Source organism: Cololabis saira, chromosome 13 (assembly GCF_033807715.1).
Source record: "Cololabis saira isolate AMF1-May2022 chromosome 13, fColSai1.1, whole genome shotgun sequence".
In the NCBI taxonomy this organism is placed as follows: Eukaryota; Metazoa; Chordata; class Actinopteri; order Beloniformes; family Belonidae; genus Cololabis; species Cololabis saira.
Window position 1 is genome coordinate 46321623 of NC_084599.1, and position 24628 is coordinate 46346250.

A 24628-nucleotide genomic window follows, 5' to 3' on the forward strand; every position below is an offset into this window, starting at 1 on the left:
GTTAGATGGTGAGCTTTCCCCAGTCCTGGAACTGAACCTGAGATCGAGCCTGGACTCTCCTCCCACAGTCCCCATCATGTGTGGTAGGCTTGTGCCTTCTCCCCAATAGGGAGAACCCCCCAGTCCAAACCCCAGTCCCAAACTCTGCCCAGCCCCAGTCCAAACCCCAGTCCCAGTCCCAATCCCAAATCCTTAAGTCTGAACTGACTGACTGAACTGAACATTGAACATCTTAAAGGGCCCCAGTTTGTTATTTTCAATATTAATGCAAATGTGTTTTTGTTTGTTTGTTTAAATATTAATATGCATATTCAACTTGAAACGTTTCTGCCTCTGGTTGGTCATTCACACTATACACATTGAGCTCAGCAGCCGAACCTGGTTTTTCTAAACATTTTTTACTAATTCTCATTAATGGTCAATTAGCCTATCAATTAAGTTGTTATCCATTGCGCTTGCTACAAACCACTGACATAAAGACCAGGAACTAATGACCTAAAGACCAGGAACTAATGACCTAAAGACCAGGAACTAATGACCTAAAGACCAGGAACTAATGACCTAAAGACCAGGAACTAATGACCTAAAGACCAGGAACTAATGACCTAAAGACCAGGAACTAATGACATAAAGACCAGGAACTAATGACATAAAGACCAGGAACTAATGACCTAAAGACCAGGAACTAATGACCTAAAGACCAGGAACTAATGACCTAAAGACCAGGAACTAATGACATAAAGACCAGGAACTAATGACCTAAAGACCAGGAACTAATGACATAAAGACCAGGAACTAATGACCTAAAGACCAGGAACTAATGACATAAAGACCAGGAACTAATGACATAAAGACCAGGAACTAATGACCTAAAGACCAGGAACTAATGACCTAAAGACCAGGAACTAATGACCTAAAGACCAGGAACTAATGACCTAAAGACCAGGAACTAATGACCTAAAGACCAGGAACTAATGACCTAAAGACCAGGAACTAATGACCTAAAGACCAGGAACCACTGACATAAAGACCAGGAACTAATGACCTAAAGACCAGGAACTAATGACCTAAAGACCAGGAACTAATGACCTAAAGACCAGGAACCAATGACCTAAAGACCAGGAACCAATGACCTAAAGACCAGGAACTAATGACCTAAAGACCAGGAACCAATGACCTAAAGACCAGGAACCAATGACCTAAAGACCAGGAACTAATGACATAAAGACCAGGAACTAATGACCTAAAGACCAGGAACCAATGACCTAAAGACCAGGAACTAATGACCTAAAGACCAGGAACTAATGACATAAAGACCAGGAACTAATGACATAAAGACCAGGAACTAATGACCTAAAGACCAGGAACTAATGACATAAAGACCAGGAACTAATGACATAAAGACCAGGAACTAATGACCTAAAGACCAGGAACTAATGACATAAAGACCAGGAACTAATGACCTAAAGACCAGGAACTAATGACATAAAGACCAGGAACCAATGACCTAAAGACCAGGAACCAATGACCTAAAGACCAGGAACTAATGACCTAAAGACCAGGAACTAATGACCTAAAGACCAGGAACTAATGACCTAAAGACCAGGAACCACTGACATAAAGACCAGGAACTAATGACCTAAAGACCAGGAACTAATGACCTAAAGACCAGGAACTAATGACCTAAAGACCAGGAACCAATGACCTAAAGACCAGGAACTAATGACATAAAGACCAGGAACTAATGACCTAAAGACCAGGAACCAATGACCTAAAGACCAGGAACCAATGACCTAAAGACCAGGAACTAATGACCTAAAGACCAGGAACTAATGACATAAAGACCAGGAACCAATGACATAAAGACCAGGAACTAATGACCTAAAGACCAGGAACTAATGACATAAAGACCAGGAACCAATGACATAAAGACCAGGAACTAATGACCTAAAGACCAGGAACTAATGACATAAAGACCAGGAACTAATGACATAAAGACCAGGAACTAATGACCTAAAGACCAGGAACTAATGACATAAAGACCAGGAACCAATGACCTAAAGACCAGGAACTAATGACCTAAAGACCAGGAACCAATGACCTAAAGACCAGGAACTAATGACCTAAAGACCAGGAACTAATGACATAAAGACCAGGAACCAATGACATAAAGACCAGGAACTAATGACCTAAAGACCAGGAACTAATGACATAAAGACCAGGAACCAATGACATAAAGACCAGGAACTAATGACCTAAAGACCAGGAACTAATGACATAAAGACCAGGAACTAATGACATAAAGACCAGGAACTAATGACCTAAAGACCAGGAACTAATGACATAAAGACCAGGAACTAATGACATAAAGACCAGGAACTAATGACCTAAAGACCAGGAACTAATGACCTAAAGACCAGGAACCAATGACCTAAAGACCAGGAACCAATGACCTAAAGACCAGGAACTAATGACCTAAAGACCAGGAACCAATGACCTAAAGACCAGGAACCAATGACCTAAAGACCAGGAACTAATGACCTAAAGACCAGGAACTAATGACATAAAGACCAGGAACCAATGACCTAAAGACCAGGAACTAATGACCTAAAGACCAGGAACTAATGACCTAAAGACCAGGAACCTGTAACCCAGGTAGCCATGGTTACCACTCCTGTCTGTTCCTGACAGTCAAAGCTTTTAGTGATGTCACATCCCCCTCCACTTCCTCCTCAGTCCACTTCCTGCCAGCTAAATGTTTGGTGTGCTCAAGCAGTGTTAGCAGTGTTAGGTGTGCTGCCCGGCTGTGTGCCAGAGATTTCATTCCTACTCAGCGGTGAGTTTTACTCAAACTATAGTCACTGGTTTGGTTGATCGGTTAACATTGAGGTTGATACAAAAATAAGCTAATGTTTGAAAGCTAATGTTTGAAAGCTAATGTTTGAATGTTCACCAGGCCACAATGCCTGAACAATGAGCTTGTATATCTGATGGCTTGAGCTGTATTTATTTTGAGTTGATTTATAACTTTTGGTTTGTTTTGAAATGATTATTTGAGCTCATGAAGAAATTGATTTTGGAAAAATATTGTGATTTAAAAGCATTTAAAAAGCATTTAAAAGCATTTAAAATGATCTAAAAGCATGCTAAAAGAATTTGAAAAGAAGAATTGTTTGATTTATGAATGATTGAATTGTTGCAACAAACACTGATTTTTGGTTCGTTTCACCTGGCCTTTCAGGCCAGGTTTTTTGTGTTAGATGGTGAGCTTTCCCCAGTCCTGGAACTGAACCTGAGATCGAGCCTGGACTCTCCTCCCACAGTCCCCATCATGTGTGGTAGGCTTGTGCCTTCTCCCCAATAGGGAGAACCCCCCCAGTCCAAACCCCAGTCCAAACCTCTGCCCAGCCCCAGTCCAAACCCCAGTCCCAGTCCCAATCCCAAATCCTTAAGTCTGAACTGACTGACTGAACTGAACATTGAACATCTTAAAGGGCCCCAGTTTGTTATTTTCAATATTAATGCAAATGTGTTTTTGTTTGTTTGTTTAAATATTAATATGCATATTCAACTTGAAACGTTTCTGCCTCTGGTTGGTCATTCACACTATACACATTGAGCTCAGCAGCCGAACCTGGTTTTTCTAAACATTTTTTACTAATTCTCATTAATGGTCAATTAGCCTATCAATTAAGTTGTTATCCATTGCGCTTGCTACAAACCACTGACATAAAGACCAGGAACTAATGACCTAAAGACCAGGAACTAATGACCTAAAGACCAGGAACTAATGACCTAAAGACCAGGAACTAATGACCTAAAGACCAGGAACTAATGACCTAAAGACCAGGAACTAATGACCTAAAGACCAGGAACTAATGACCTAAAGACCAGGAACTAATGACCTAAAGACCAGGAACTAATGACATAAAGACCAGGAACTAATGACCTAAAGACCAGGAACTAATGACCTAAAGACCAGGAACTAATGACATAAAGACCAGGAACTAATGACATAAAGACCAGGAACCAGAGCACTAAAGAGGCTACGTGTTTAGAGCAGGAACATACTGGAACAAACTTCCACCACATTTAACCAGGATCAACAATAAAGATAGATTAAAAAATACATTAAGAAAAGCAGAACTTAGCAAGGAAGTCAGTTTTAGTTAGTTGGTTTATTCTGAAATTCTTGGTTTATTCTGAAATTCTGAGTGTAAACTGGAATATTTTGGTTGTTTGGTTCTGACTGGTTTCAACAGTTTAAGGGTTGAATTCCATCACATCTCAGATCAGTTTAGTTTAGATTTAGTTCTGTTTAATTGTGAGAATTGTATTTTATTGTTTTATGTGTAAATGTTGGACCCCAGGAAGAATAGTCTCCACTGCCGTGACGACTGATGGGGATCTGGAATAAATGAATACTCTGTGGTCCTGGTTCTGGTTCTGGTCCTGGTCCTGGTCCTGGTCCTGGTCTAGTCCTGGTCCTGGTCCTGGTCTAGTCCTGGTCCTGGTCCTGGTCTAGTCCTGGTCCTGGTCCTGGTCTAGTCCTGGTCCTGGTCCTGGTCTAGTCCTGGTCCTGGTTCTGGTCTGGGTCTCCAGGTCTCAGACTCGGATAATTTCCAAGTTTTTTTTTGGGGTGTGTTTCAGGTTTTTTTCAGGTTTTTTTCGGGTGTGTTTCAGGTTTCCTTCCATTTTTAGTCAAAAAATCTCATTACACTTAAAACAAGAGTCATCACTGGAAAAAACAACGATTTTCACCTGGACCATTTCACCATTTTCGCCTAGAAAAATCTGCCAGTGGAACAAGATTTGCTTGTAATGAGAAGATAAATCTTGTCCCACTGGCAGATTTTTCTACTTATTTCAAATGAAAATTTACTCCAAGTCTAACTCTGATTCAAAGTAAATCCAGGGCAGAACCGTCTCCGGGGCAGATTTAAGGAGGAACAGATCAGAACTCTGGTTTACAGCGACGGATACCTCCATGCTGCAGGTTTACCTCCATGCTGCAGGTTTACCTGCATGCTGCAGGTTTACCTGCATGCTGCAGGTTTACCTCCATGCTGCAGGTTTACCTCCATGCTGCAGGTTTACCTGCATGCTGCAGGTTTACCTGCATGCTGCAGGTTTACCTGCATGCTGCAGATTTACCTCCATGCTGCAGGTTTACCTCCATGCTGCAGGTTTACCTCCATGCTGCAGGTTTACCTGCGTGCTGCAGGTTTACCTCCGTGCTGCAGGTTTACCTCCATGCTGCAGGTTTACCTGCATGCTGCAGGTTTACCTCCATGCTGCAGGTTTACCTGCATGCTGCAGGTTTACCTCCGTGCTGCAGGTTTACCTCCGTGCTGCAGGTTTACCTCCGTGCTGCAGGTTTACCTGCGTGCTGCAGGTTTACCTCCGTGCTGCAGGTTTACCTCCGTGCTGCAGGTTTACCTCCGTGCTGCAGGTTTACCTCCGTGCTGCAGGTTTACCTGCATGCTGCAGGTTTACCTCCGTGCTGCAGGTTTACCTCCGTGCTGCAGGTTTACCTCCATGCTGCAGGTTTACCACCATGCTGCAGGTTTACCTCCATGCTGCAGGTTTACCTGCATGCTGCAGGTTTACCTCCGTGCTGCAGGTTTACCTCCATGCTGCAGGTTTACCTGCATGCTGCAGGTTTACCTCCATGCTGCAGGTTTACCTGCATGCTGCAGGTTTACCTCCGTGCTGCAGGTTTACCTCCGTGCTGCAGGTTTACCTCCGTGCTGCAGGTTTACCTGCGTGCTGCAGGTTTACCTCCGTGCTGCAGGTTTACCTCCGTGCTGCAGGTTTACCTCCATGCTGCAGGTTTACCACCATGCTGCAGGTTTAAGGAGGAACACATCAGAACTCTGGTTTACCTCCATCCAGATTTACTGCCATCTCCCAGAAAAACATTCACTTTTTTCATCATTTCTTTGCACATAAATGAACAGCCGTCGAGGCTAAAACCGGACTGGATTATTATTTTTATTTTACGGCATCAACATCTGATTATTTCCCAGCAGCACTCCGGTCTTATCGGCTTCACTCTTTTAAACCTTTATGCAAAATAAAACACTAAAAACCTTGTTGGAACCGGTTCTGCACAAGAAATAAAGTCAAGTTTGGATGAAGAAGCAGAAAAACGTCTGCAGGTTAAAGACAGAAACACTTTTACGGGTGTTTTCTCCAACTCAGCACTGCAAAAACTCACAATCTTAACAAGAATATTCGTCTTATTTCTAGTTAAAATGTCAAATATTTTGTCAAAAATCTCATTCCACTTAAAACAAGACTCATCACTGGAAAAAACTACAATTTTCACCTGTTTCAAGTAGATTTTCACTTAAAATAAGTAGAAAAATCTGCCAGTGGGACAAGATTTTTTTGCTTGTAATAAGAAGATAAATCTGGTTCCACTGGCAGATTTTTCTACTAATTTCAAGTGAAAATTTACTTAAAACAGCTGGAAAATGGTCAAATAATGATGGTGTTTTAAGTGTAATGAGATTTATTTGACTAAAAATTAGACATTTTAACTAGAAATAAGACAAATATTCCTGGTCAGATCTGGAGTTTTTGCAGCTTTTCCTCCAACAACCTCCAGTAAAACTGAACCAGATGAAAACGTTGAGCTGCAGTCAGGTGTTTTTACCCCCCACCCCCCCGTGGGTAATGCTAAGGCTGTAATATCAGGAAACACGAGCAACAAGCGAAAGCAATCAAACAGAATCTCCCAGCATGCATCAGGCCCGAGCAGCCGGGCCGACATCCATCTTTCTGACACACTTTCCAGCCCCGCCCCAGACTGAGCGGTGTTTGGAGGTTAAAGACAGGAAATAGCAGATGATGGCGAGTCATCTGGACTAGAGATGCACCGATCGATCGGTTAACGCCATCGGTTTTGATCAGAGTTCTCAAAATAATAGTTAAAAGCCGATCCGATGACGTTTACAACAAACCGTCGCCGGCGCTGCGTTAAAACATAGAAGTTTTAACAATGTCTGAAAAGAACAACAAATTTGCAGATTGCAAAGGAAATACCCCGAGGAGGAATGTTATAAAATAATTTCAACACAACGAACCTGATAAGACATTTGAAAGTTTCTCACATCGAGGAGGATATTGAGTTTTCAAAGTTGTCGCTAAGGCAGAGAAAGGACAGCAGGTGTAACAACGCCGCTAACTCAGCTGAACGTAACAGAACTATAAACGACAGCAAGAAAAATAAAATATTACATCATAAGGTAATGGATTCATATTGATCATCATTTCTGTTGTAGCAGACATCGGGTTTAAACGCGTCGTTAGCAGCTTGGATCTGCGGTACGCGCTGCCAAGACGTGAATATTTCACTGATGAATGTCCGCCGGAGTTATTACAGATTATTACAGTCACATCCAAACCCCCAGGCAGGACGACAGTCGTGTCAGTCCCTTCACCAGTGACATCTGGATTCTAGTGTGAAGAGTTTCCTCACACGGCGGATGCTAAAGCTTTAGCAAACTTTAATAATTCATAATTAATTTTTATTTTAAGATTTAATTCCTCTTTCCACAGGAAAACTAAGGTTTATAGTTTACAACTTGTATCAACTCTAAGAGAGTGACATGTCTGTGTTGGTTTATGTTGTACATAACTATTAGCACAGGAAGCTGAAGCTAATAAGCTACACTCAGAATCAGAATCAGAATCAGATTTTATTGGCCAAGTTTGAACATTGGCCTGACAAGGAATTTGACTCCGGTAATTTCGCTCACTGTACCCAGATTTAAAAAATAGCAAGCAGGAAATAACAAATGTGGCACTTATTAACATATATACAATTAAAAAACTGAAAGGTGCAGCAGTATGAGGTAGACTCTAAATAACATGTACATTGAGTCTCATTAATATGAGTCTAAATCGTCTAGAATTTAGAATCTCTAGAGAGGGAAATATTCCACGTTGCCTCAGCCTGCAATAAAACAGACAATTCATGAAACTTTCTCATCTCCTAATATTTATACCTAATAATACAATGTCAGTGTTGTACATGAGACAACAATATTGACGAATTTAAGGATTTCACGCTGTGATTGGTGATCGGCAGATACTGGTTTTGGTGATCGGTGATCACAATCCTGATCGTCTCTAGCAGAAACCTGCAGACCCCCCTGGACCTCCGAGTCTCAGGTCGTAACCACCTTCACCTAGAGGTCGTGGTGGGTTTCTGTTCGTCGGCAGGATTTCTCAAAGATTCTGAGGTTTTGAACATTTCCTTCAGCAGACGTGAATAAATGTCACTTGTAAACTGATTTGCAGGAGAAGAGGTTGAGTTTCTGGGTCGTCTCTCTGGAAGTTTCTGCTGCTTCTGTTTACGCCCTGATAAATTATTCACTTAAGATCTTTAGAATGAAATAATGAAAGGATGGATTGGAGGAAACAACCGTCATCAGGGAGAAGATTATTCCCCCAAAATTGAGATCAGGGCAGATTTATTTATAGTCTTTTGTTTCATAACTTTTATAAATTATTCTGTGAAAAACTGAAAAACAACTTGAGGCCAAAGCAGAAAAACAGAAACTAAAGTCCTGCAGTGACGGAGAGAGAGAACTGTTAGGACCAGCGTTTAGGAGATTAGATAAGTTTAAAAAAAAAGTCTGGTGGACTGGAAGATGGAGAATGAAAAGAGACTTTTGAACGGCTAGTTCAATCAGCCAATCAGCTCCCAGAATGCTGATAGAACTGCTTTCAGAAACATCGTGGGTCAGAATTACCAAACAGATCCAGGGAGGAAACAGAGACGGAGGAAATCGATGTTAGTTTTTCCCAGATTCCGTTTTAATTTTTTTCCATTTTCGGTCTATTTCGGTTTTTAATTTTTGAGAATTTTAGCATTTTATGCAAATGTAACCCCAAGACAGTATATAAAGTAATGAAATATAGAAATTTATGCAATTAAAACTGAAAACTTTAATGTTTTCACACCTTTTAAACATATTTAAAGGCAAAAACATGGCACCAGTTATTCTTGTGTCCAACAAAACATTCCTTTTTTGGGCATAAACAAAAAAATACCAAAAGTTGTAATGATGAAAAATAATCGATCTTTAGACATACAAATTGATTTTTAGGAATTAATATGAGAATCGATTTAAAATCGGAAAATCAATGTTTTAAACACAGGCCTGTTCCAGACGTTACACAATCTCTTTTTTTCTTTTATATTCTACTTTAAAAAAAGAAAAGGAAATGATAGCAGCAATACTAAACAAGATATAAAATGAACCATTCTTTCCCCAAACAGCCAGTTTGTGTGTTTATGATACTATTAGTTACCCAATAAAAAACTAAACAATTAGATGAACGAGCCCAACAGGCAATAAAAAGGTAACGTAAACACAACACAACACCAGGATCACCATCACCACCAGTAAATCACCTGACGTGGAAGTTGGTGAGATATAGATCATTCCCACTTCAAACCAAGGAGCCCATCGGCCTGTAATTTCTGCATTCTGCAGTCTCAACATAAATGTTATTTTTTCCATTGTATAAACTCTTTTCGGTCTCTTATTGGTACCAAATGTGCATTGGTTTTAATTTTTACAAGATTATTTTGGTTAACGCCTCTATAACGCCGCACCTGGTGAACTAGTGGAGGGCGGGGAACTGCAACCACTTCTATTTTGCTAGGCACCTGGTTAGAGTTACCAGTTACATCATGTAATCTTATAGTTTTGTTGGCAGGCGTTGGTCCTCGAGAAGCAGCAGAGAAGTGTGTTAAACTACAGCTCTGCATCCTGGCCTGGACCCTGCAATGTCAGGGAGAGGGTCTAATGAAACTGGCCAAATTACTAGAGACAAGAGCAGCACCAGCCCGGGTGGGATGAATGCCGTCTCTTCTAATCAGACCGGGCTTTCCCCAGAACGTTTCCCAATTGTCAATAAAGGCCATGTCGTTTTCTGAACACCACTGATACAACCAGCGGCGGAGCGAGAGCATGCGGCTAAACATGTCATCGCTGGTCAGATTGGGGAGGGGACCAGAGAAACCTACGGAGTCCGACATGGTTTTGGCGTAGTTACACACCGAGACAATATTCATTTTAACGACTGACTGAAATGTGTCTAATGTTGGGGGGATGTTAGGATTATGCAGCAGGTACATCTTTCTCCTGCTCATCCCTTCTTCAGGAATAATGACCCCCAGGACGGCCCTCAGTGGATCCCTGGGTAGAAAAAACTAACACTGTGTCCAATAAGTCTAATATCCTCCTCCTAAAGTTGTCCAATAGGGGGACTTCCAGAATATGTGTGTGTGGTCTGCAGACTCTTCCCCACAATTGGGGGCTATTCTGGAAAGGATTCGAGGAGTTCTAAAGAAGCGATGTGCTGTTTTCCACTGGAACTCTTACTAGATTTGCATTAGTGACTTTCTGCATTTCTGATGCAAAATTATCCCAAACCTCATGCTTTTTTCTAGTTCCATCTGCTTCCCCTCCTGCGTGTTTTGGTCCTGTCCAACCGAGCGGGGCCCCGGGGGGGACCCAGCACACCCTGGAGGACGGGAGGTTAGTCTGCTGCTCCACCACCTGAGCTGGGATTGGTGGAGGTTGGTGGGAGGACGAGGGACCTGGGGAGGTCCAGAGGACGGAGCCTTTAGCTCCTTAACTTTAACCTGAATTAGGTTTAACTCTGTAGCTCAAAGCTCAAATGTTTTGTGGACAGTTAGGAAAAGACAGGAAGATGCCAGAAGGAGCCAGGAAAAGTCAAGAAAAGCCAGGAAAAGTCAAGAGGAACCAGGAAGAACCAGGAAGAACCAGGAAGATCCATACAGGACCCGCAGACACATGGTGGTTTAAACAAAACCACTTGGAGCATCAGGTGCTTTAGTTCCAGCTTCAAACTCCACGCTGGGACTTTGATAGAACCGTGTTGTTACAATCAAAGCTGCTGCTGCGTCACGGTGTGGTTCTATTAGAGGAGAAGCTGCAGTAAACTCTTTAAAGGTCTTTAAACGGTTTACAGAAAGGAGAGGAGTCAGAGAGAGGAGAGGAGTTCAGGTTCAAACGTTTCCTCGCATCGCTGCTTCAGATTCCTGCTCTCCCTCATGACGCTCCATTACTCACATCTGCATTATTAAAACCAAAGTTTCTCTGTCTTCTAATTAGAGCAGCAGATAATCTGCCTTTTATCGAAGAAAACCCTGAAAACACTAAAACAACGGCTGTCGTTTCCAGCAAATATCAAACATCAACCTGCTCCGAGTCATCAACACAAAGCAACACACAAAGCAGCATCGTCTCTCCGGAGAATAAAATAATCCAGTTATAAAATACTCCAGAATAAAATACTCCAGAATAAAATACTCCAGTTATAAAATACTCCAGTTATTCCCTCGGACACCTCCTCTGGTAAAAGGCCCAATAGGTAATCAGGAGTATTTAAACACACTAACTAAGTAATATATGTATAAATGAACAGCTCACCTGTAGATGGGATCCTGCATCACCATCATCTTGCTCTCGTCCCAGGTCCACTCCTTTTTCTGGAAACACAAACACACGTTTCAATAAACATAAAGCTTTGTTTCAATAAACACAAAGGTTTGTTTCACACAGAAATACAACTCAATGAGAAACCTTTTCTTTTCCTTTTCTTTTCCCTCCTTTTGTTCTTCATTTGTCCGTTTGACTGAATCCATCGTTCAGCTGAAGGTCAGAATCTAAATGTCGGAACGCTGAACGAGGGAATTCTGGTCATGGATTTGTGTTTCGGACAAAGAGTCTCGTTGACTCGACTCGTTCGATCAGAGACGTTTCTGAGAAACGTGACATTTCAGATCTGAGATGGAAACAGACCCGGAGAAGGAAGGAGGTAAATCCTGGTAAATGTGGATCGATCTATCTATCACCAGGGAGCCGGCACCAGGGAACCGGCACCAGGGAGCCGGCACCAGGGAACCGGCACCAGGGAACCGGCACCAGGGAACCGGCACCAGGGAACCGGCACCAAGGAACCGGCACCAGGGAACCGGCACCAGGGCTTAGCTCCGCAGTATTTACAAGACCTGATAGTGCCTTATGTTCCTGGCAGAGCTCTCCGTTCTCAGAGTGCAGGTTTACTCGTAGTTCCTAGAGTATCTAAATGTAGATTTGGAGGGCGGGCGTTCTGCTATCAGGCACCATTACTATGGAACCAACTTCCAATCTGGGTTAAGGAGGCTGACACCACCTCCACCTTTAAAACTAAACTTAAAACCTTTCTGTTTAGTAAAGCCTATAGTTAGTGTTTAGTAAACCTCTAGCTGTTTGGCTTAAGGTTTTTCTCCCACTAGGGGAGTTTTTACCTGCCATTGTTTATGTAATAACTGCTCGAGGGTTTATGTTTATGTTTATGTTTATGTTTATGTTTATGTTCACGTTCATGTTCTGGTTCTCTGGATAGCGTCTAGAGACAACATCTGTTGTATTAGACGCTATAAAAATAAAATTGAATTGTACCTGGATGTGAATAAATGCTGATTGATTTTAATGAGAGAAGTTGTTTGTGTTGTTTACACATATCTCGTCACAATGGCTGTTTGACAGAGCTAGAGCCGAACTTTGTAATGGCCTTCAACATTATTCACCAGTAATAACATTATTCACCAGTAATAACAGCCCTTACTGTTGTCCTGGTGGAATAATCCTTAATCTCTGAGACTGACTCCTGCTGTTAAAGTTATCATTTCACCTGGAAATCCAGGTGGTGCCCCGAGGATTAAATCATTTTGATAATTCAATTTGATAAATAGTCTACTTTATTAATTATTAATAATTGTTTAATAACATTATGAATAACTCTTGATAACTGGAACAGCGCCCCCTACTTGTGGCACAACATATCTATCTATCTATCTATCTATCTATCTATCTATCTATCTATCTATCTGAAAATCCATCCATCCATTCATCATCCATGGGACCAGCAGAACAGTAGAATGTTTAGGTCTGAATGTGAACTGAACTTGATTGTGTGGATGTCAGTAACTCCCCCCCACATGGGGACCATCAGACTGATGGAGACGAGGACACGAGGAGCCGAGGAGACGAGGAGACGAGGAGATGAGGAGACGAGGAGACGAGTTCTGCTTATCTGATTTTAGAGAAACAGCTTCATGTATGAAAACGCTGTTTCATGGAAATGTCCTGAATCTCATTTCTGTGGGTTTTTCTCGTCTGCAGTCGGAGGAAATAAGCATCCGTTATGTTAAATGAGCGGAGTCTCCCATATGCAGCGCCTCGTCCGCCGCCGCTCCCGCTGCTCCGCCGAGACCGAACCACAATCACCTTCTCCTTCAACTCCCTCAGCCCTTTCCATTTCCGCTCTTTCATTGGTTTTCGATCCCCCTCCTGTTCTCCGTCCCCGAGCAATTTCCCAGGTTCCCCCTCTGCTTCCGTCTAATTAGGGAGGATCCATCTCTGTCTGCTTCACAAAGAGACGGGAACCTGCAGGATTCCACTACAGATGCTTTTCACTGGAAAAGTCATTTCCATGAAGCCCCCTGTGGTCCTGGTACCACCCTATGTTCTCCTGGTACCACCGTGGTCCTGGTACCACTGTGGTCCTGGTACCACCCTACGTGGTCCTTAGTAAAGTTATAAAGACGGCGTCAGCCGGGAGTTCGGGCAGAGTCAGCTGCGGGTTTTGTGCACGACGCCCAGCCGGGTTTTTTTGGCCACTCTGTCCAGGACTGTTCGGCTCTCCAGTCTCCGGTGGCGAGGTAAGAGTTATTAGGCCTAGACCTGTGTAATTGTCAGTGATCTTGCTCTACCATTTGTGGGGGAAAACTTGACACATTTATCCTAGCAAAAGAGCAATTGTGTGTGTGTCTTCTATGTGCAATGCTTGCTTTTCTTGTGGTAATAAAGATCCATATATCATTATAGCAAAAGCGAGTGTGTGTGTGTGTGGGATTCATTTTGTGCAGCCGACCACTCTCGAGCCTTAATTGGTTTTCTCCCAAAACATTGGTCTTTTTACCACCCTACGTGGTCCTGGTACCACCCTACGTGGTCCTGGTACCACCGTGGTCCTGGTACCACCGTGGTCCTGGTACCTACGTGGTCCTGGTACCACCCTACGTGGTTGAAAGGTAAAATGTGTTTTGTGTCCTGGAATGCCCTGAATTCAACTTTTCATATCAATTATGCTCATGTATTAAGCTTGTTTTTGAATTAGGACATTTTCAGGCCAGAGGTGGAATGAAGGGAGAAATATATATTTTTTTGTCCTGGAAATGAATGAATGAATTCCCAAAACACAGTCTCAGTCTCATATCAGCTCTGCACCTGCTGTTTATTGACAAATGTAACTGGGAGAGAGGTGCCCCCTATGTGGTTCGTTCACACGGGACTGAGCTGCCGTGGGGAGCGAGCTACGTGGCGGGAGGCCAAGACTTAGTAAAGTTATAAAGATGGAGACAGCCGGAAGTTGGGGCAGAGTCAGCTGTGGGTCTAGTGCACGACGCCCAGCCGGGGTTTTTTGGCCGCTCTGTCCAGGACTGTCGGCTCTCCAGTCTCCTGTGTCGAGGTAAGAGTATTATAAGGCCTTAGCCCTGTTTAATTGTCAGTGATCTGTTGCTCTATCATTTGTGGGGGATAACTTGACACATTTATCCTAGCAAAAGAGCAATTGTGTGTGTGTCTTCTATGTGCAATGCTTGCTTTTCTTGTGGTAATAAAGGTATTCATATATCACCGTGATAGAAGATCAATATGATCAAATCAATGATCAGATCAATAGGATCAAACTTCCCACGTAGAGTTTTAAAGCATAAATAAAATGAAAGAACAAAGCGGCTTCACTCACTTTCTTCTTTTTCCTCAGAGCGACCTTCACTCCGTCCACCGACACGATGATGTGGACTTTCTTCTTCTTGATGTTCTTCACCTTGAACTCGTACTAGAGAGAAAACAAACACACGGTTACGCCCGAGTGAAAACATCACACAGAGAAGAACATTTACACAAACATCACAGAGAAGAACATTTACACTCTGGACCTGCCGCCTTTCATCCATCTGTTTCTTTCATCCATGTTTCTTTCATCATCTGTTTCTTTCATCCACCTGTTTCTTTCATCCACCTGTTTCTTTCATCCACCTGTTTCTTTCATCCATCCGTTTCTTTCATCCATCCGTTTCTCTCATCCACCTGTTTCTTTCATCCACCTGTTTCTTTCATCCACCCGTTTCTTTCATCCACCTGTTTCTTTCATCCACCTGTTTCTTTCATCCATCCATTTCTTTCATCCATCTGTTTCTTTCATCCATCCATTTCTTTCATCCATCTGTTTCTTTCATCCATCTATTTCCAGCTCTACGCTCCTAACACGACCAGAGATTAGTCTTAGACGTGACTGACGGAGCTCCGGACCCCGGTGACCCGTTCTATTAACGGGCCGTCGTAGGAAAGAGGAGTCGCGGCGGAATCATGAACTTTATCACACATTTAAACCCAGAAGATGGAGAAATCATAAATTAATCAGATTCAGACTTTATTAATCCCTCAGGGAGATTGACGTCTCCATCTCACTCACTCAGCACCGTCGTATACAAGAACCAAGAAATGAGAAGTAAAACACCCCAAAAACCAACACCAAAAAGATAAAAAGATAAGATAAGATGAGTAGATAAATAAACCGTCAACCACGACGTCAGCGCGGTCCCTACGGCATCAGACACTCGTCAGTACTGAGAACCAATGGTTGGCTTGTACGAGTATAAGTGAGGAACATTCCTGTCCCACAATCCCTTGCATCCTATGATCTCCTGATGAAGCTGATGATCAGGCGTCACGTTTCTGCAGCTCAGCGTTGCTACTGATGAAGCATTCCAACAGCACGTGGCCCCTGCAGGGACAACGATGCCTTGCACATTGCTCCAGCCTCATACCCCGCTCAAGACATTGTCATGCAAGTTCCAGCTCCTGAGGACCCCTGCCGGGACGAGGACCTGCAGGCAGAGCCAGTCTCATTCAATGCTCAAGACATTGTCACGCAAGTTCCGGCGTCTTGCATCCCTGCCGAGACAGGCACCGGGGGAGTGGCTTCCACTTCCAGCTCCTGCAGAGACGAGGACTCCATACCATATATGGACTTCCTGACCCAGGGGGTAGTCCCGAATTGGAAGATCACAGGCTTCTTGTATAAAAACCCTGTTGTAAAATCTCTCGGGGTCGGCATATCAACCAGACTTTGGTCTGTGTAGATCCGCCCACCGCCGGCTGAATAAAAACTCATAAACCACAAAGCTTCTTCTGAAATGGTTTGGTAAATTCCCCAACACTACGGAGACGCTCCCGCCTCTATCAAACGGCCATGGACGCAGACGGACGCTCACTTCTGAAGAAGAAAGTTCCAGAGTTGTTCTTTCAAACGTTAGATAATGGAGCAGTAAAACCTTTGCCGAGGTGCCCTTGAGCAGGCAGGACAGCAAACTCCCTGGTTACCCAGAGAAACACGAACAAAGAGATAAAGCTGCTTAAAGACTTCAAACACAGAAAACTCTGCATCAGTCAACCCCTGACATCACAACCCCCCACCCAACTCTGGACTTACTTAATATTGATCTGATTATTGATTTTTTTCTAATTCTGTTGCATTTAACTTGCAGGAGAATCTTAAGTCTCCTGCGGTCAGGAAGGCAGCGCTGCTTCGTGAGGAGAAAACTGAGGAGAAATCTGAGGAGAAAACTGAGGAGAAACTTCTACTGGTGCGTCATCGGGAGCCGAACTGTATCAAACTGACTCAAGGCAAGTTTATCTGTGTAGCACAATTCAACACAAGGTCATTCAAAGTGCTTTACATCAACATTAAAAGCAGAAAGACACATTTAAACAGTAAATAACAAATAAAATGAAATAAAATGATAATTAAAGAGGTAAAATAATAAAAGCACCAGTTGTTAAAAGTAAGGGCAGTAGATCCAGCAGGTTCATCTCATATTGAGCTGTTGCCTGAATTATATGACTTTAAAATAACCAGTGAAATAATAATTTCACAAATATTATTGTGAAATAAGTAAGAAATAAATAACTCAAATAGGCCTTTCAATATCCATTTAAAATGCAAAAAAAGAAAAAATTGCAATAACTCACGCAGTAAACAAATCATTTTAGCTCGTCTAATTTATTGTGTCACCAGACACACACCAGCCATGAAGCAGCAGGAGTTTTCAGGTATTTCATGACAAACTGAAACCAAACAAGCGACAGTAAATATTTGTAATTCACACATTAAATTACGTGATTACTGGGATTAAAGTTCACCGGGCGAAAATGTAATGATGAAAAAAAATCGATCTTTAGACGTACAAATCGATTTTTAGGAATAAATATGAGAATTGATTTAGAATCGGAAAATTGATTTTTTCAACACGGGCCGAGTCCGGACTCTGAGCAAAGTTCAGATCACCAGGACAGACATCTGTCTTAGGAAAACCTTATTAAACCAGTTGCGTACCACAGAGGAATGTTTTATTATGTAAATCTTTCAGCTTACTGGTCAGTATTTCGTGGAAACGTCCCGTAGATCCCTGAAGGCGAATCATTTTGACCTTAACTGCACGGTTTAGTTCAGTATGTGCACTTTAACCTTTCACGCCCGATGCAACGTTTGAGATTTTGACATCCAGCCCTGCGATGAAATATTGATGAAATATTGATGAAATATTGATGAAATATTGATGAAATATTGATGAAATCAGCATCAGCCGGCGGTATATCCAGTAGAAACAGACGGTGGACCCTCTTCTGTTTAATATTGCATGTTTGTCGTTTCTTCAGAGCCGGAGAAACAAAGGTGTAATGGGGGCAGCTTTGGCTTTTTCAAAGCTTACGTTAAACTATTCCTGCGTCCCTGATGAAAAGATGACTTTGTGTATGAAAGCTGGAAGCGTAATGGAAAAGATAATAAAGTGCAGGAGGGTCAGCAGCTTCTCTGAACAACAGCTCGTCTTCTGGGCAGCAGCACGTTTAGCTTCTTACTGAGTCACGATGAGACAACAGACCAAAAAAAACACCCAGAAAAATGAGCGGCCTCAGCTCTCACTTCATTTACAGAAACACGTTCGCCGGCCGTATCAGTTAGCAAGGAGGCTACGCATCCAGCATATTCATGTTTAGATGTGTCTTCAGTGCAAGTTCTTACCGTTCAGCTGGTTCGGAGCTGATTCTTAGTGTCGGGAAGGATTCAATTCAATTGATTCAAGATTCAATTTAGGTTTAAAATCAACAATAAAATACTTCCTGACAGCATTCAGAAGCTCTTCCAAAGTTAGCAGAGTTAGAAATATGAACTAAGGGGATGTATATGTTCAGGAAAACAAAGGAAAGAACCAACGTTAAAGAACGATGATCTCAGTGACAGGATTAATCTGTTTGTGCCATGAATTATTATAATCTGATGTAAGTGCGATTCGGATTTTAAGTGAACTATGTATAACATCGCAATGTATCGCAATATCTGGATATCGCAATATCATATTGTGACTCAAGTACCGTGATGTGTATCGTAATGTGACTCAAGTATCGTGATGTGTATCGTATCGTGACTCAAGTATCGTGATGTGTATCATACTGTGATGTGTATCGTATCGTGATGTGTATCGTATCGTGATGTGTATCGTATCGTATCGTGATGTGTATCGTATCGTGATGTGTATCGTATCGTGATGTGTATCGTATCGTATCGTGATGTGTATCGTATCGTGATGTGTATCGTATCGTGTATCGTATCGTGATGTGTATCGTATCGTGTATCGTGATGTGATGTGTATCGTATCGTGATGTGTATCGTATCGTATCGTGATGTGTATCGTATCGTGATGTGTATCGTATCGTGATGTGTATCGTATCGTGTATCGTATCGTGATGTGTATCGTATCGTGTATCGTGATGTGATGTGTATCGTATCGTGTATTGTGATGTGTATCGTATCGTGATGTGTATCGTATCGTGATGTGTATTGTATCGTGATGTGTATCGTATCGTGACTCAAGTATCGTGATGTGCATCGTATCGTGTATCGTGATGTGTATCGTATCGTGTATCGTGATGTGTATCGTATCGTCATGTGTATCGTATCCTGACTCAAGTATCGTGATGTGCATCGTATTGTGTATCGCATTGTGATGTTTATCGTATGGTGAGGTCCTTGGCAACACCCCCCCCCATATAAATCACATGTCTATGGTCCTTCCATCCATTGATCTTGTCTCCGTGGTTGTCGGTGTGTAGGTTTCGGCGCACTGGCGGCCTGAAAACCTGAATTAAGAACGTAGCAGCGCATTACAAAGAAACCAAAAAGGATGATGGTGAACCAATATGTTCCAGTGGTCTGAAGAAGGAAACGTCTGACTGACTGACTGACTGACTGACTGACTGACTGACTGACTGACTGACTGACTGAAGGACTGACTGACTGAAGGACTGACTGACTGACTGACTGACTGGAGAATCAAGGGCTAATTGTAAATCTAAGCGCATTTCCACGTCAGAAGCAGAAAGCAAACTCAATGTAATGGAGTGAAACAGCTGCTGTAAGGAAAACCCTCGGTGAGTTTAGTACCTTATCTAATTTACCTGACACTAACGTACACATAGTGCTCTAGAGCTTTCATTTGCATGCATTTAAAAAGCAGTTCAGTGAGCCTGCGGAGAATCTGCACAGAGGCTGAATGCTAAGAGCCTGATGGACGGGATGATTGCTCTCCACAGACGTCATTACAGAAGCATTTTCTAAAGGTTTCATGCACCTATACGCTCATGTATATGAGCCTTACTATGATACGGAGCTCCTCGCTCTAATAAGCCCTTCTATTCCGCTCGGACGTGACCGGCCTGGAGCTTTAAACCTCCTGTCCAATATTCAGCAGTGATGTGATTCATTACTCCACGGCTGCATCTGCCTTTAACGCGGGAAAATGAACCAGCGTAATTAAAACACCTGCATCGTGACCCACGTGACCGTTCATTTCAGAACCATCGCGAGTCCTTCCTTCCTTATTGTGATGTGTATCGTATCATGACTCAAGTATCCTGATCTGTATTGTATCGTGACTCAAGTATCGTGATGTGTATCGTATCGTGACTCAAGTATCGTGATGTGTATCGTATCGTGACTCAAGTATCGTGATGTGTATCGTATCGTGACTCAAGTATTGTGATGTGTATTGTATCGTGACTCAAGTATCGTGATGTGTATCGTATCGTGACTCAGGTATTGTGATATGGAACCAACTTCCAATCTGGGTTAAGGGGGCTGACACCACCTCCACCTTTAAAACTAAACTTAAAACCTTTCTGTTTAGTAAAGCCTATAGTTAGTGTTTAGTAAACCTCTAGCTGGTGTTGGTAAATCTCTAGGTAGTGTAAACTTTAGTGTGTCAGAGTCGCTCCTGTAGTTTCTTGTGCTGGCCCCCCCTTCTCCTCCCTTTTCTCTCTTTTGTCCATGTTGCAGCATCCTTTGCCGGACACCGGAACCTGCAGGTGGTCGTGGGTGGCTTGTAGCTTGCATTACGGAGCACAAGACTTTCCCTGACCCCTTCCCTTCAACCCTTCCCCGACCCTGCACCCCAACCTGGGACTTGCTGATTGGGCCGGAGCTTCGGGAGCTGTGTGCTGGCCTGCGGTCCCCACCCCCGGTCATCCCGTTGCTGCTTCCACTTGCCTGCTGTGCTGTTGCCGTCCCTGACCCACCAGTCTGGCCCTCGGCAGGAGGGTCCCCCCTTATGAGCCCGGTCCTGCTCAAGGTTTCTTCCCTCCTAAAGGGGAGTTTTTCTTGCCACTGTTTGGCTTAAGGTTTTTCTCCCACTAGGGGAGTTTTTACCTGCCATTGTTTATGTAATAACTGCTCGGGGGTTTATGTTCTGGGTATGGGTCTCTGTAAAGCGTCTAGAGACAACTCTGTTGTATTAGACGCTATATAAATAAAATTGAATTGAATTGAATTGATGCGTATCGTATCGTGACTCAAGTATCGTGATGTGTATTGTATCGTGACTCAAGTATCGTGATGTGTATCGTATCGTGACTCAAGTATCGTGATCTGTATTGTATCGTGACTCAAGTATCGTGATGTGATTCATTACTCCACTGCTGCATCTGCCTTTAACGTGGGAAAATGAACCGGCGTAATTATAACACCTGCATCGTGGCCCAAGCGTTCATTTCAGAACCATCGCGAGTCCTTCGCTCCGGCTCCTCGGCCCTGGCCGAGGCGGCGAAGGCGTTTTTACGAGCTCCGATGACCATTTAACGGGCAGCGATGACCATTTAACGGGCTCTGATGACGATCAGCAGAGACTTCAGGTCACACAGGATAATTACAAACGTCTCTGCTGCCGACCTTCCGGCAGGCAGACGCTAAAGGCCACGTTTTATCACTCAAAACCTGAAAAAAGGAGAGAAAAGTGCTACTTAACCACCTTAGATTGATATGAAAGGAATGATTTAAAGGCAGGGTCAGGGATTTCTGGATGATGTCACCGAATTATCATGAAAACACGGGGAGCTGGTTCCTATCAGTCCTGCAGTCACCCCCCATATATATATATATATATATATATATAACGTGTATATATATATATATATATATATATATATATATATATATATATATATATAACGTGTATATATATATATATATATATATATATATATATATACATATCTTTTGTTTTTTGTATAGAAATTAAATACATTTTCATTATAGTGAAATTAATGAAGTTTAACTTTAGGGTCTATAGAAGTTCTGTATGTGTTTCTCCAAATCTCCCACAATATGACATGCATCTATATTAAACTACTTTCTGTGACAAACGTACCTGCTGGACACATTAGTTAAAACCGTTACGCTGCAGACGCTGAGACAATTAAATCCCGACTGCTTGTGTGCAAACAGAGATTAGTGGTTCAGAGTAAACAGGATTTACCGCCGTGCAACTGTCTGAAAGGCCGACGCGAGCGGCGACAGGATATTAGAGCGGGAATAAACAAATGGAAATCCGATGAACACTCCGGGACCGGAATAGTCTCCTCCTCCGCTCGACAATCACACTCTCTATTTCCTGACAAGCTGCTCTTTAGTTCCTGCTCTTTCCATTAGAATCCATCATTCTTCAGCACAATGGTCGTCCGGGCCCGTCTGGTCTGGTCCCACCGCAGGCCCGTCGCCATGGCGACCGGACATTACCAGTAAAGTACGGGGCTCCCTCTGCCAGAACCCGGGGAAACACACACGGTTTGTTTTTCCTACGTTTGCACGGACCCCTCCATCTGACCCAGATTTACCCTTCAACATTTAAAGCTTTTATGGTCTGCAGAGCTTTTAGCTTCTAAGTAGAGTGTCGCTCCCGGGTCCAGTTCCCATAAATAAAACCAAGGAAAGTCGACACTCGAGGTCCGTTTATTCCACGCTCGTGCGTTTTTGGAGCCCCGAGGTTTCGTCTCTGGAACCGTCACCGTTGCAGAAATCCATCTCTCTGACATCTCCTTCCTCCAGAGAGGCAGCCGGGGATAAACAGAGCCGTAAAGGATGTCAGGGACACGCCGGGGACAGAAACCCGGCAACAAAACAGCTTAATTAACGGCTCACGTCGTTAAGCTTAACGACACAAACTCAGAATCAGGGGTTTTGTTTTGTTTTAAATGTACAAACTGTGGTGCTGCTGTCATGAGGTGCTTCATGAGGCAGAAAATAGCTGCTTTTTATTGGTGGAGAGAATCTGGATCTGGAGAATAGATGGGGGGGCTGGAGGTAGCCTGGGACTGGTCCTCCTGAGGGGGTCTGGTTACAGAGTACTGGTCTGCCTGGCCCGGGGGTAATTATTAATTTACACCTCGAGGAATGCAAAGTGCTGGATTTGCGCTGGATTATATTATGGGACCTGGGGGGAACCGAACCTCAGGCCGGCGGCAGGGATTGTTGAGAGGTTTCCCATCAACCCGGGGGTTGTTTCTTAATTTTTTCATAGATTCTGTACTGGGGAGGTGTGGATTCTGCAAGCAAATGCCACACCTGCTGGACTCTACTGCCCTTACTGCCTAACAACTGCTGCTTTTCATTATTTAACCTCTTTTCTCATCATTTTATTTCATTTTTGGCACTTTTAATGTTGATGTAAAGCCCTTTTGCCTTGACCGGCCCATGTGGTGGTTGATGTAGCAAGATTAAGGAGAAGGAGCACCAGATGAGAAATGCAGAGGGTTGAAGGGAGAGATGGAGAAGATGTGGAAGCTGAAAACAGCAGTGCTGCCGGTGTAGCTAGTAGCGGTGGATTGTTGCCAAGGATCCACGATACGATACACATCACGATACGATACACATCACGATATGATACACATCACGATACACATCACGATTCTTGAGTCACGATACGATACACATCACGATATGATACAATAGAACTATTGAAGACTATAATAGTTAGTCTCAAATATAGCTTCGCGGTAGATATGCTGCTATAGGCTTATGCTGCAGGGGGGACCGACATGATCCGCTGGGCGGTGCCTCTCACCCTTCTTCTCCTCTCCTCTTCCCTTCCTCTCTTCTCCATTTCCATTTTTATTTATTATAAATATCTCATAGCTATCGTTTCTGTCCATCGTTCCTGTAGTTTCTTGTGCCGGCCCCCCTTTTTTCTCTTTTGTGCATGTTTGCAGGCCGGAGCCTCGGGAGCTGCGTTCTGACCTGTGTTCCCGCCCCCCCCCCATCCCCGGTCATCCCGTTGCTGCTTCCACCTGCCTACGTGGATGTCTGCTGTTGCTGCTTCCGCCTGCCTGCACCCCCCCCCCCACCACCCCCGGTCATCCCGTTGCTGCTTCCACCTGCCTGCTGTGCTGCTGACGTCCCCGACTCCCCCAGTCTGGCCCTCGGCAGGAGGGTCCCCCCTTATGAACCAGGTCCTGGTCCAGGTTTCTTCCCTCCTAAAGGGGAGTTTTTCTTGCCACTGTTTGGCTTAAGGTTTTTCTCCCACTAGGGGATTTTTTACCTGCCATTGTTTATGTAATAATTGCTCGGGGGTTTATGTTTATGTTTATGTTTATGTTTATGTTCATGTTCTGGGTCTCTGGAAAGCGTCTAGAGACAACATCTGTTGTATTAGACGCTATATAAATAAAATTGAATTGAATTGAATCACGATACGATACAGATCACGATACTTGAGTCACAATAGGATATTGCGATATCCAAATATTGCGATACATTGCAATGTTATACATCATTCTGAAAACTTTAAAAGGTATTATGCATCTTCAAATCAGAGTTACGTCAGATTATAATAATTCATGGCATTCACGGTGGATTGTTGCCAAGGACCTCACGATACGATACACATCACGATACACTATAGTTTGTCACTTTTTATCATTACATTAATTGAAATTTGATTTCTTAGGAAAAAGGGACAGATAAAATCAGCTTAGTCTTCTTTCTGTTCCCTTTCATTCAAGGAAAGAGATTTGTTGTAATTATATTGAACTGTTTTGTTTTTCTTTTAACGAATGAAATAAAGAAAATAAGGAATCCTTCAACCAATGAAAGGAACTTTTCCCGGATCTGTTTTCACCAGAACCAGAGATACAGAGATAGA

General features: G+C 43.1%; 1 protein-coding gene across 1 annotated transcript in view; it reads right to left on the bottom strand.

Annotated features, from left to right (window-relative positions):
* The window catches only part of LOC133458729 (carboxyl-terminal PDZ ligand of neuronal nitric oxide synthase protein-like), a 214227-nt gene that overhangs the window by 96608 nt on the left and 92991 nt on the right, over nucleotides 1-24628 (bottom strand). The window contains exons 3-4 of the mRNA XM_061738931.1: nucleotides 14845-14937; nucleotides 11481-11539 (exon numbers count right to left, since the gene is read on the bottom strand). Of these exons, the coding sequence (XP_061594915.1) occupies nucleotides 11481-11539; nucleotides 14845-14937 (152 nt within the window). The remainder of the gene's footprint in view (nucleotides 1-11480; nucleotides 11540-14844; nucleotides 14938-24628) is intronic.